Here is a 13,937-nt window from a genome sequence, read left to right as displayed (position 1 = left end):
TCACCACATTTGCCTTTTTTTTGGTCTAATAAAAATTTTTAAAAAGTTATAACCAATATAAGAAAAACTATATACAATAAGTACAATAACTATATACAATATATGGAGTTTATCATCTTCTTGGCACAAAATGACCATTTGGGCAAGAAACTGCTCTTGCCTAGACAGCTTGACAGGATGTTATATAAACTGTACATGCAGGACCCATAGGAAGGTGACCACTGAACTTTACAAGGTGAGATGGTCCTTCAGGTTCCTGCTTCACAGAAGAAACTGCCAGACATTCTACAGGACACAGAGAGAAGTGACTGAGAGACTCTAGGCCTATAGGCTGAAGAAGGATGCCCCAACGTTATAGAGGAACTTTGGATGACTGTATAGGTAGACTTTTGGAAGTTGCTTACAATGCACTTCCTGTTTACTTAGGTAATATTATATCCTTCTGGGGTCTTTGATATAGTTAAAGACTAGACAGTTATAATTTTCCTTGGCTATGATAAAAGATAAATTAGATATGAAACTTTAGACTCACAAATACAGGTTAGATAGAATATTTTCTTTAATTTTACCAAATACAAATAGACTAGATATTGTAACTAATTTTTGCTTGATAACTATTCTATTACTATGTTCTATTACTATGTTATTTACTATGTTAAAGTTAAAACCTTCCTTTTTGATTAGACAGAAAAGGAGAAGTGCTGTGGAATGTCGTTCTGTATGCTATGAATATATGTTGCTCTGATTGGATGATAAATAAAATGCTGATAGGCCAGTAGCCAGGCACGAAGTATAAGCAAGCAAGCAGAGGAGAGAATGCTAGGAAGAGGAAGGACAGAGTCAGGAGTTGCCAGCCAAATACAGGGGAAGCAAGATGACAAGGCAGAACTGAGAAAAGGTACCAAACCACGTGACTAAACATAGATAAGAATTATGGGTTAATTTAAGTGTAAGAGCTAGTCAGTCATATAAGCCTGAGCTAATGGCCGAGCAGTTAAAAATAATATAAGCTTCTGTGTGTTTACTTGGGGGACATGAGTGGGAGAGATTTGTCCTGACCGTCAGCTGGCCGGGACACAGGAAAACTTCCAGATACAGATACCCAGAGGGGTCTTGTGGAAGCTAAAGTTTCCTGGCATGTTCATCAACCACAGGATGAGAAGCAGCAGTCTTCCAGCTCTTCCTGTGGTTGGTTGTCCCCAAGGGACTATCTCAATGATTCTACCTACCTGCCAGCCTGCCTTGTGGAACACCCAAGACAACAAAAGACATGACTCAGAGCCAGTATACAATTAATCACATGAAGAACATTTGCATATAAATTGAAAGGCAATTTTCATTTGCTTAATTGAATAGAATTAAGTATTATCTTAAAGACACTTTAAAAATCAGATGTCAGGAGTTACTGTATTCCACAGATAACTGATGACTGTCAACATTTCCCTTCCCAACCTTGTACTCCCTTTCTCTGATAAATTCTCATATTTGGCCCAGGTTGACCTCAAGTTCACCATCCTCTTGCCTTGGCTTCTCAGTGTTGGGATAACAAGTGTGCCTCAGTACCCCTGGCACAGACTTCTCTGTGTTGAGGGTAATTTTACATTGGAATGCGTACTGTGTGTTTTTAAAATGTAAATGCAGGGACTGGAGAGATGGCTCAGCAGTTAAGAGCACTTTTGCTCTTGCAGAGGACCCAGGATCAGTTTTCAGCCCACATGGTAGTTTACAACCAATCCTCACTCCAGCGCCAGATGATCTAATGCCCTCTTCTGACATCTAAGGGGAACAGGCATGCATGTGGTGCACATACATACATGCAGAGAAAACACTCACACACATAAATAAATTTTAAAAAAAGAAAAGAAAAAGAAATGGAAGTTTGGAGTGTAGCCCTACTTTTTCCACTTGATCTCAAATCATTTGACTGAAACAGTTCATCAAACAGCAGTCTTTTACACACACACACACCACACACACACACACAATTTTCTCTAAATCAATTCACATTGGACTTGAATATTTTAGCAGGAAATTTACATCACAAATGAGAAACCAGTTTCCTCTGTTATCAGTAGGAAGTAACTATAAAAACAAAGACAAGACATTTCAAACTAAAATTACCTAAGTGTGTACCAGGTAAAATCTCTTTGGATTCTACTATGTACATGGAAATCTTTAGGAAACATGGTCCTTGGGATGTTGATCTTGGCATCCACAGTTTCTGGTCCCTCCTCATGGGAAGTTACAGATAGTAACACAGATCTTTCCCCTCAGCCATTGGGAAATGAACCAGGACACACATGGTCCAAAAGCTCTACCCAAGCCAAGTCTAATGAAAGAAAGGCCCTGTAGACGTCTAGGATATAGTATCCATACAAGGGATCCACTGACAAGAAAATGAAGGCCCACAGCTTCTCAATTCAGCAAAGACTTTGTGCCTCTGTCTCTCTGCCTCTGCCTCTGTCTATCTGTCTCCGTGTGTGTGTGTGTGTGTGTGTGTGTGTGTGTCTGTCTGTCTGTCTGTCTGTCTCTGCCTGTCTCTCTCTCCTGGTTCTTCTGGACTTTGCTGCCCTAGGCCATAACCTATGACGAAGAACCATCCCTCTAGTATACATGAGAAAAGACCCACCACACAAGACCCCGCACACATCAGCTATGGCGATCACAGTAGTAGTGGGAAGGAAGAGGTGGGCAAGAACTGGGGACAGAGAGCTGCCATTGCCCCAGGGAACCAAGGGACAATGTGTTCCTGGAATCTCAATTTTAACTTGAAATGCATTTATCCATGGGAACCTTAGGGTGGCAGTTGGGCTCTGTGGCACAATTAACACGGTACCATACTGCACAGACATTATGGATTAAATAAGCTTTTATGGGTTGGCCTGGGAAGCCAGCCAGGAACAACTTTGTTTCAATGGGGAAAATGTGCTACAATTTCCCAAAAGCTGTTATAATAAAAAGTGACTTCTGCAGCATTATCCTTTTGTGTACATAATTTCCATTTGTTATTGCCCCTTAGTCATTGTGCCCTTCTAGGGGCAGATAAAAACCATTCTGGGACCCAAAGGGGGGTAAGGAGGACAAATAAAACCCACTCTGGGAAGGCAGAGTGGGGAGGAAAAGGGTAGAAGAAGGCATACTTTTAAAAGGTGGATTTTAAGTGTAGGGCCCTTAGATACATGTACATAGCATGTCTGTGTGTATACGTGATAGATGCAAATACTGTATGTACTTCACACAAATTACATTAAAGCTCAAAGATATTTGCCCAGCAATGGAAACCAGAACTCCTTTGTTTGGAGTAACAAATGTCTCATTTGTTCCACTGGTTTAAGAAACTTTCCAAATGAAGGCAAAACGTCTTTCCAATGCACTTGGTGGGAATCTTGGTGAGGCAGCATCCTTTCTGCTTTGTTTAAATGAGTGCGCAAGAGACCTCAGTGTTCTCTTGAATCCACCACACAGATGGAAAGCCAAGGCAGGGCTCTGTCCATCCTGCTCCTGTGGTGCCTGCTCTCAGCATGGGAGCTTCAGTTCTACCCTTATTTATCTTGCCTGGTTTGCTCATTTTTATCCCGACCAGCTGTTTTTTGTTTTGTTTGTTTGTTTGTTTGTTTTTTGTTTTGTTTTGTTTTTAGAGACAGGGTTTCTCTGTATACCTTTGCACCTTTCCTGGATCTCGCTCTGTAGACCAGGCTGGCCTCGAACTCACAGAGATCCGCCTGGCTCTGCCTTCCGACTGCTGGGATTAAAGGCGTGTGCCACCACCCGACCCTACCCGACCGGTTTTTAAATGAGATCAGCTTTACTCATTTCTGCATCTCTGTGAATAAGCAACCTAGTTAAAAAAAAAAATCACTATTTTTAGAATGTTTCAAAAAAGAATCAGTCATTAAACCCTAGATTAGCCTGGCAAAGGGCCAGGAGTTAGCCTGGAAAACAAAAGAGAGGCCGGGCGGTGGTGGCACACGCCTTTAATCCCAGCACTCTGGAGGCAGAGCCAGGTGGATCTCTGTGAGTTCGAGGGCCAGCCTGGGCTACAGAGTGAGTTCCAGGACAGGCTCCAAAGCTACACAGAGAAACCCTGTCTTGAAAAAAACAAAAAACAAAGAACACTCATTTCTAAGGCTGGTCACAATGGCTCGTGTATAAGGATCCCATTTTACCACAATTGTTGGTTCTGGCCTTCTCCACAGTACACTGTCTCAGTCTCCCAAACACTGGGATCACAGGCATTGTACCACCCTGCCTGGCTTATAGAACTATCTTTTCACTACCTTTTCTAAATAGCATAGCTGTACTTTCCTACCTGCCAACTAAGGAAGTAAAAATTACCTTCAAAATTGCTCCAAGACCCAAGCTTGCCTTCAGAACTAATTGACCGCTGAATGTCACGCCTTCAGGCAATTAGCACAGTGACTTACTTAGTACAGGATTTGAGATAATAGGTTTGTGGAAGCTTTCTGAAGAAGAAAAATCTGTAGGTGGGCCTCATTTGTAAGACACACACCCTCTTCGGTCCTTGTCTGAACACCCCACGAATGAACCTGCCCTTGAGGACCAAGGAAGAGGCAGCTGCATTCTCTGTACAACCTACTCCAGGCAGACGGAGCCCACTTTGCAGCTGTAGGAAGTGAGCAGAGTGACGACGGACCTAGGTTTGGATGGGAGGATGGAGCTGCTGGAATGACTGAGGCGGAAGGAGATGAAGGCAGGCAAATGTTACACTAAGTCTAAAAGGAAGAGTCCTGTTCCCCAGGAAGACAGATAAATGGACTCGCTTCCAGGTCTGTTATCAATGTCAGACACTAACCACATTGGAGCCACAAATGCATCCAAAACTAATTTGAGACTTTATAAGATGGGAAGCTGCCGTGTACATCTATTGTCTTATCTGTACTGGTTTTAAGAGTGGTCACAGCACCACTTATGAAATGGCGTTGTGGAATTTCCTTTACACTGTGTGAAAATATACCCAGCAATCTTTATTTGAACATGTCTCTATACTGTGTTTTCCTTCTTCCAGATTGTCTAGGTCTTTTGCTTTCCCACATGAATTTAGATTTGTTTTATCAAGTTCAACAAATGATCTTGGGAGAGATTAGGGAGATGGTTGGCTTTACCCATTTATGATTTTAGATCTTCACATCTAAAAGATGATCTACCTCTTTTTTTTTTTTCCTGATTTTTCAAGACAGGGTTTCTCTGTGTAGCTTTGGGGCCTGTCCTGGAACTCACTTTGTAGACCAGGCTGGCCTTGAACTCAGAGATCCGCCTGGCTCTGCCTCCTGTGTGCTGGGATTAAAGGTGTGCACCACCACTGCCCGGCTTCTACCTCTTGATTTATGTAATTTTTCCTTCACAGCTTTCAGACATTGACAATGTCCCCCATGAGCACTGGTGCGATGATGTCAGTTTTAGACTAAGCACTTTATGTTCTTTGACATAAGTGTGAATTCCTAACATTTCCAAACTATCTACAGCTAGTTCTGCTTTAATTTAATGACTTAGTAGTTGGCAACTATAAATTTTGATATTAAGTCTAATGATTATTTTTACATATTCCTTCTGATTCTCTACATAATGAATGAATAAATCACCCCAGACTCAAGGAACACCATGCAAGAAGGGGTGGAAAAATATGAGGGCTGGAAAGATGGCTCAATGGTTAAGACCACTCACTGCTCTTACAGAGGACCCAAGTTAAATTCCCAGCACCCACATGGAAGCTCACAACCCTCTGTGATCTCAGTTCCAGGCAAAATACTCACACAGAGAAAATAAAATGTAATGTACACAGAATGGGGAGAGGTTCTCAGAAATACTGTCTTTTAGACAGGACAAAGCCACTGTACTCATGAACTTCCTGCAGCTATGATTAATTATACAAGGTCAAGTCAACAAGATGAGTCAACATTCCAGCAGGCATAAGTAAGTGGATTCAGTGGGTTAAAACTGGAGAGGGTAATGGGGGACATGAAGGTGGGAAGGGATGTTCTAGGGGGAGTACGAAGAGGGGGCTGGGGTATACAGGACAAAGATATATTGTATACATGTACAAAATTGTCAAAAATACATATTGACACAAAACAAAGGATAAATCATTTGCTGGTAAGTAATTTATTTTGTTCTTTCAACCACCAACAGGTACCATTTTGTCTTACTTTAGTTTTTATTGTTTTGAGAAAAGGTCTTATTATGTAGCCCAGGCTGGCCTTGAACTCACAATTCTCCTGTCTTAGTCTCCTAAGTGCTGGGATTACAGGTGTGTATCATGGCATATTTTATTTCTTACTATAATAGTTAAGATGTCCAGCTCAATGTCAAATAGAAGCCATGGTGATAGGTAACTTTACCCTGTTTATTACAGTAAAAAGAATTCTTCTAGTATCTCATCATTATTATGGCATTAGTTTTGTAACTTTAGCATGTATCTTAGGGTTTTATTGCTGTGAGAAGACACCATGACCACAGCAACTCTCATAAAGGAAAACATTTAATGGGGGACTGGCTTACAGTTCAGAGGTTTAGTCCATTGTCATCAAGGCAGGGACCATGGCAGCATGCAGGCAGACATGGTGCTGGAGAAGGAGCTGAGAGTCCTCCATCTTGACCCACAGACAGCAGGAAGAGAACTGCCACACTGAGTGTGGCTCAAGCACTGGAGACCTCAAGGCCTACCTCCAGCAAAGCCACACCTGATGTACCTATGGGAGCCATTTTTATTAAAACCACCACAGCATGTTAAGGGAGCTCTCTTATATTGCATTATAACTAAGAATAACTGTTAAATTTTATCAGATGCTTTCGTTTCTTTGAGATAATTTTATACTTTTTCTTCCTTTAATCTGTCAATGTAGTAAATTAATAGTATCCCCCCAGAGTGCATGTGTGTATGTACGTGTGTGTGGTGATATTGTGTCCCCCAATATATTGTGCACCCTAATAAACTTATCTGGGGTCAGAGAACAGAATAGCCACTAGATAGACATAGAGGCCATAAAATGGTGGCACACACACCTTTAATCCTAGCCTTCCGGAGGCATGGATCTATCTGGATCTCTGTGAGTTGAAAGCCACACTGGAAACAACCAGGCACGGTGACTCACGTCTTTAATCCCAGCACTTGAGATCTTATGTCTTGCTTAGGAAAGCCACACGCCTTTAATCCCAGGAAATGATGGCAGGAAGCAGAAAGGTATATAAGGCATGAGGACCAAGAATAGAGCCTTTTAAAGCTTTTTAGCTTTTAGCAGCAGTTCAGCTGAGATCCATTTGAGTGAGGACTCAGAGGCTTTCAGTCTGAGGAAACAAGATCAGCTGAGGAATTGGCAAGGTGAGGTTGGATGTGGCTTGTCCTGTCTCTCTGATCCCTCAATAAAGCTGGAGCTCAGCAAGCCCCATGGACCCTCATGTGTCTGACCTTCTCAGTGCTGGGGTTACAGGTGTTCATGAGACCAGGTCCAGGTTTTATGTGGGTGCTGAGAGCCAAACACCAATCTTCATGCCTGTGTTTCAAGTACTCTCAACTGCTGGGCCATCTGTCCAGCCCTTATCTGTCTTAGGCCTCAGTGGGCTCATTTGCACCCAGGTCTGCTAGAACCTGAGGACTACTGTGCCACAGGCTAGCTCCTTAATTTTCCTCCAGATCCACCTCCCTTCTCCCTTGTGATAGGGCCTCTCTAAGTAGTTTCTTCAAGATACTCCAGCAGAATAACTAGATTTCCTCTGGTTCTAGTGATTTTTGCTATAAAGAATTTGGGATGGTGCCCCTGAAAACACAGAAAGCCAGGCACAGTGGTGCACACCTGAAATCACAGCACTCAGGAGGGAAGGGCAGGTAGTTATCTGTGAGTTTGAGGCCAGCCTCGTCTACATAGTAAGTTCCATGTCGGCCAGGGCTACATAATGAGAGGCTTTCTCAAAAAAGAAAAACACAACACCAATAAAAAAGGCCTCCATTAGAAACACGTAGGTTTACAGCTGTCACAGCACCTTCAAGAATGTTCTTGTTTTGTTTTTTTTACCAACATGCACATCTTAACCTTTGTAGTGAAGAGTTCTGTCCACAAACATTTACTTCTGAGTTTTGACATAGGGGAGATTTTCCTCTTACCTTATGTGATTTTTTGTTTGTTTCTTTTGGTTTTTTGAGACATGGTTTCTCTGTGTAATTTTGGTACCTGTCCTGAATCTCGCTCTGTAGACCAGGCTGGCCTTGAACTTACAGAGATCTGCCTCCCAAGTGCTGGGATTAAAGGTGTGTGCCACTGCCGCCCGGCTACCGCCACCTGGCTATATCTTAAGTGATTTTAATATGTCCTCCATTTTATTTCTTTCTCTTTTCTTGTTTTTGTGGTCTGAATGAACAAGAGCCCCTGGGGCTCTTGTTCTGAACACTCGCTACCAGCTAGTAGTATCATTCAGTGCTATAAAATAACCCTCTTGTACACTGTAAAGATTTGTCTCTCAAATTGGTTTAATAAAACGCTGATTGGCCACTTAGCCAGGCAGGAGGTATAAGTGGGGTGACCAAACTAAGAATGCTGGGAAGAGGAAGGGTGGAGTCAGAGTCACCAACCAGACACGGAGGAAGCAAGATGAGACTGTCACACTGAGAAAAGGCACCAAGCCACGTGGCTAAACATAGATAAGAATTATGAGTACAAGAGTTAGTAATAATTCTGAGCTACCAGCCAAGCATTTGTAATTAATACAAGCCTCTGTGTGGTAATTTGGGAAGCAGTTGCTGGGTATTTGGAAGTTGCTGTTTACAGTTCTGGGAGACTGTGGGACCGTTGAGACATTTTGCTTAGCTAGGAGAAGTGGGCTGCTGAGCATAGGCCTTGGAGGTTCTCTCTGCCATTGGGTCCAGCCTGAGTTGTCTGCTTCCTGATCTGCTGAGATGTGAACAAGTCATCTGCTGTGGGATGTTCTGTAGGCAAATGTGTTGCTGATTAGTCAATAAATAAAACACTGATTGGCCATTGGCTAGGCAGGAAGTGTAGGCGGGACAAGGAGGAGAATAAAGCTGGGAAGTGGAAGGCTGAGTCAGAGAGACACTGCCAGCCGCCAAGATGACAAACAGCATGTGAAGATGCCGGTGAGCCACGAGCCATGTGGCAAGGTATAGATTTATAGAAATGGATTAATTTAAGCTGTAAGAACAGTTAGCAAGAAGCCTGCCATGGCCATATAGTTTGTAAGCAATATAAGTCTCTGTGTTTAGTTGGTCGGGTCTGAGCGGCTGTGGGACTAGCAGGTGAGAGAGATTTGCCCTGACCGTGGGCCAGGCAGGAAAACTTAAGCTACAGTCATCCTTCAAGCTCTCACTTCACGCCCCTCCTGCCATGGTAGACATGCCTCTAGAACTGAGCCCAGATAAATCTCTCTTATGTCTCTTCTGCCTGGTATTTCGTCACACAGACAAGAAAAGTAACGACCACACTTGACCTCTTTTAGACCTGGGGTTTAAATTCTATTCCACTTTCTCCTCTACAGATCTCTAGACCTATTCTTCTCATGGTGATCCTAACCAAAGGAATGAAATATGCATTTCAAACAAAACATTTACCTTCTGCACATGTAACAAACCACCTCAAAGAACTTACTGGCTTAAGGTAAAGACTTGTGATGGGCCTGTGGTTCTGTGAGTTCACTGAGTTCAGATGAACAGGTTTTGTGTTAAGAGTCAATTGTGGCTGTGGCTGGAATGACTGATACTCATGGCTGGCAGCAGATGGTGGCCGTGGGCCAAGAGCTCGGTTGAGGCTGTTTTGAATACTGGCCTGTAGCTAAGGGATGCAAACTTTGATCGGCATGGCAGCTGAGTTCTGAGAGGGAGCAATACAAGAGGCCCGGGAAAAGCTGCAAGCCTCTGTGCTCCACAGACTTGAAGTCACAAAGTATCACTTCGGCTGCTTTTCTATGACTCACACAAACCATCCCTGACTCCATGTGAAAAGAGACAATACGAGAGCATTAACAGCAGGATGATATCACAGGGGGTGGTACAGCCTTAGGAAATATAAAGCAACAGGCTATGTAATTTTTCAATAAAAATAAGAAACTGATTGAAAGATTTTATTCCTGTGCCTGCAGAGGGTTATGAGATATAGTGTGTGTGTGTGTGTGTGTGTGTGTGTGTGTGTGTGTGTGTGTGAATGGCAGAACAAGATCTTTGAAGAAACACATTTGCTCACATTTTCAAGATTAGAAGAACATCTTAACAGTGGTGGTTAAAGCAAACCTGGGCTGGGCCACTTACATAAGCCTGACCTTCAGCAGGCAAAGATCAGGCTTCCCACTCTCATCCATAAAATGGGAACAACAGCAGGAACCTCACGAAGTAGAGGAGTGGTTCAATAACACAATGCTGACAGGCATAGAGCCCGATACGCAGTAAGTTCTCAAAATCTGGTCATGTTAATATTGTACCCCAATAGGTTGTACTAGTGAGTGGGACACTTCAATTCAAGTTTGCTTGACTCTAAAAAGTCTTCAATTTACACACTGTTAGAGGACACAGAGGTTGGTTGTCCCCTAGATTTCCTGCTATACATTTCTCAACTGTGCACTGAACTGCCCACTCTAAGTCCCATGAGATGAATGCACCCTTTTGGATAAAGTTTTAAAATGGTGGTGGTGGTGGTGGTGGTTGTTTTCTTGCTGGGCCCAGGGCCTTATGCAAGCTAGGCAAAAGCTCCGTCTCTAAGCTACATTCCCCAGCCCTGCAGTAAAACTGCTAAGCATTTTTTTAATGGAACTCCTTTTTTTTTTTTTAAGGTTTATTTATTAAGTATACAGTGTTCTGCCTGCATATATGCCTGCACACCAGAAGAGGGCACCAGATCTCATCACAGATGATTGTGAACCATCATGCAATTACTAGGAATTGAACTCAGGACCCTTAACTGCTGAGCCATCTCTCCAGCCCTACCAAGCTGAACTTACTTAGCTACGTACTTACAGAAGATAGATGATATTGAGCCTCCCAAACAGCTTCTGAGTAAATTTTCTAATGAGGCTTTTGATACAAAATATATCCTGGGATTCTGTTCTTCGGCAATGAACCACTTCAGCCTTCCCTCTGGGAGAAGTGAGGACAGACATTTTTTCTCCTGTCCCCAAGAGAGAGAGAAAAGTCCATTATAAATCTGAGATGATGGGTTCAATTACACACAACACTGGGCAGTTAATTTCATATGGTCAGAGTAAACACGTCTAGGGGGACTCAGGGGACACATTTTCCCAGGTGGTTGTCTTCAACAATTGTCATTTCAAACCTGCTAAAATACCGCTCTCCTAGAAAATGAACTGAGTACTGGCCTGTCTAGAACTTTCCACAACTATTTGAAAACTGCTTTAGATATTGAAAGGGCTCATTGACTGACCTAACCCACATCTGTGTGTTGTGGAATATTTGTACACTGTGTGAAGATATGTTGCTGTGTTTGGTGTAAGAAAAAGCTGAACGGCCAATAGCTAGGCAGGAGAGGACAGGCGGGACTTCCAGGAAGAGAAAGGAAGAGGAGAAGGAATCTAGGTGCAGAGAGAAGCTAGTGAGATGTGGGACATACTGTACAGAGGAGAGGTAACCGAGCCACGGGGCAGAATGTAGACTAATAGAGACAGGTTAATTTGAGTTTTAAGAGCTAGTTGGAGGAAAAGCCTAAGCTAAGGCCAAACTTCCATAATTAATAATAAGTCTCTGTGTCAGCTACAGTTGTAACCACATTCCAAATAAGAGCTTACCTATATAGAACCTGGAACCCTGGAAGACAGCAATCTTGAAATGTCTTATGAAACAGAAACTTAAACTCATGTTACTAAATGAAAGGCGCCAATCTGAAAAGACATGACTCCAATCATCTACAGAGAGTAATGTAGATGAAATTCTAAACAGTCTTATTAAGTAGGAAACACAGAGCCAAATAAGGAGTTAAAAGCCCAGAGATTGAGCAGTAGCCAAGAGCTAAGAATACCTTATCTTACCACTTGCTGCCGTCCTTCCCCTGAGAGAGAGAGACCTTCTTCATGTGTCCTGTCTTTTTACTGCCTTTCTGTTCTGCCTTCTCATTGGCTGTAAACCCAACCACATGACTTCCTCATAACTGCCTTTGTATACAGACCTCCAGGTCTCTATGGTTGGTACTGGGATTAAAAGTTCAGGTCACCTTGCTTTGGATGTGTTCTTGACCACAGAGACTCTGCCTGCCATGTGATCAGATTAAGGGCGTGTGCTACCACCACCACCTGACTCCTGCTTATGGCTCGCTGTGACTTCTGATCTCCAGGCAACTTTATTAACATACAAATAAAATCACATTTCAGCACAAATAAAATATCACCATAGAGTAAAGCTACAGAGATATTTCAAAAAATGAGTATTGCACCCACACCTGCTACCTGCTTAAATACCAGTGCCTTAGCCTCAACTCCCTACCCCAATGCTCAGGGATCATCATTGAAGAGGAGACAGAAAGAGTGTAAGAGCCAGAGGCAGTGGGTGACTACAGAAAACATCTGGACACAGCAGGGCAGCTGCACATATGAACACTTGGTACAGGGTGCACAAAACCTGTGCAAACTCAAGCCAGACCAAATCCCGGAATGGAAAATGAGGCATACAACCCCATACCTGATAGTGGAGAAATTAGCAATTAGCTGCTGGAAAGGATTAGTTTTCTCTAAGAGTGTAGCCCCTGGTAAGCTGACCATACTCTAGTGGAAGACCACTAGACATAGCCAAGAATATTTGGGCAATACAAATAGGTCTTAAAAGATTAAAAAAAAATAGACACGAAGTTGGGTGGAAGGGGAAGTGAGGTGGAGCTGGGAAAAGTTGGCGGGAGTGAATATAGTTAAAACACATCGCCGGGTGGTGGTGGTGGTGGCGGCGGCGGCGGCAGCGGCGGCGGCGGCGGCGGCGGCGGCGGCGGCGGCGGCGGCGGCGGCGCACGCCTTTAATCCCAGCACTCAGGAGGTAGAGCCAGGCAGACCTCTGTGAGTTCAAGGCCAGCCTGGTCTACAAAGCGAGTTCCAGGAAAGGCGCAAAGCTACACAGAGAAACCCTGTCTTGAGAAAAAAAAAAAAAAAAAAAACAAACAAACAAACAAAAAACACATTGTACAAAATTCTCAAAGGAGTAATAAAAAAGTGGTTAAAAAAAAATGTCCAGATGGTGGTGGTACATATCTTTAATCCCAGCACTGGGAGGCAGAAAATCTTTGTGAGTTCAAGGCCAGCTTGGTCTACAGAGTAAATTCTACACAGTTGTTACACAGAGGAACTCTGTCTTTCAGAAAACAAAAAAACAAAAAACAAAAACAAAAACAAACAAACAAAAAAGATGAGTACTAACAGAGAGATGCTTAAGAGAGAAGGATGAAAAGGTGGTACCCAGTGGATTTTGGAGGCTTGGAACTCTGTAGATTATTGAACAGCAGATACAGACAGCTTTGCCTTTGTCCTAAACAGCAGACTGTACAAGGGTGAATTGTATGTTACATAAACAGTCACCTTTAACTGATAATGTGTCAATACCAATGCTGACAATGAACCACCTTGGTGGGGGAATGGATAGTGGAGAGGCCTTTGGAGGTGGGGAAGCATGGAGTAGGGAAATCTCACCCTCCCCTAAATTTTATTGTCAACCCCAAACTTCTCTTAAAATTTTAATTTTTTAATTTAAAAAAATTCTCTTAACTATACGCTCACTCTGTTTTGAAGGATCGTCAGATATTATACTTACCAACATCTAGTGAGCACTTTATTTTTGTGGGTTTTTTGTTGTTGTTGTTGTTTGGTTTTGTTTGGTTTTTTGTTGTTGTTTGTTTGGTTTTGTTTGGTTTTTTGTTGTTGTTGTTTGTTTGGTTTTGTTTGTTTGTTTTTGTTGTTGTTTAGTTTTGTTTTTGTTTTGTTTTTTGGTTTTTCAA

General features: G+C 42.7%; 1 protein-coding gene across 1 annotated transcript in view; it reads right to left on the bottom strand.

The window, feature by feature from the left end:
• The window catches only part of Cfap61 (cilia and flagella associated protein 61), a 300,156-nt gene that overhangs the window by 285,453 nt on the left and 766 nt on the right, over nucleotides 1-13,937 (bottom strand). The window contains exon 2 of the mRNA XM_059258957.1: nucleotides 10,970-11,120. Coding sequence (XP_059114940.1) covers nucleotides 10,970-11,112 — 143 coding nt within the window. The 5' untranslated portion in view covers nucleotides 11,113-11,120. The remainder of the gene's footprint in view (nucleotides 1-10,969; nucleotides 11,121-13,937) is intronic.

Source organism: Peromyscus eremicus, chromosome 4 (genome assembly GCF_949786415.1).
Source record: "Peromyscus eremicus chromosome 4, PerEre_H2_v1, whole genome shotgun sequence".
NCBI lineage: Eukaryota > Metazoa > Chordata > Mammalia > Rodentia > Cricetidae > Peromyscus > Peromyscus eremicus.
This window is presented reverse-complemented; position numbering and strand designations above follow the sequence as displayed.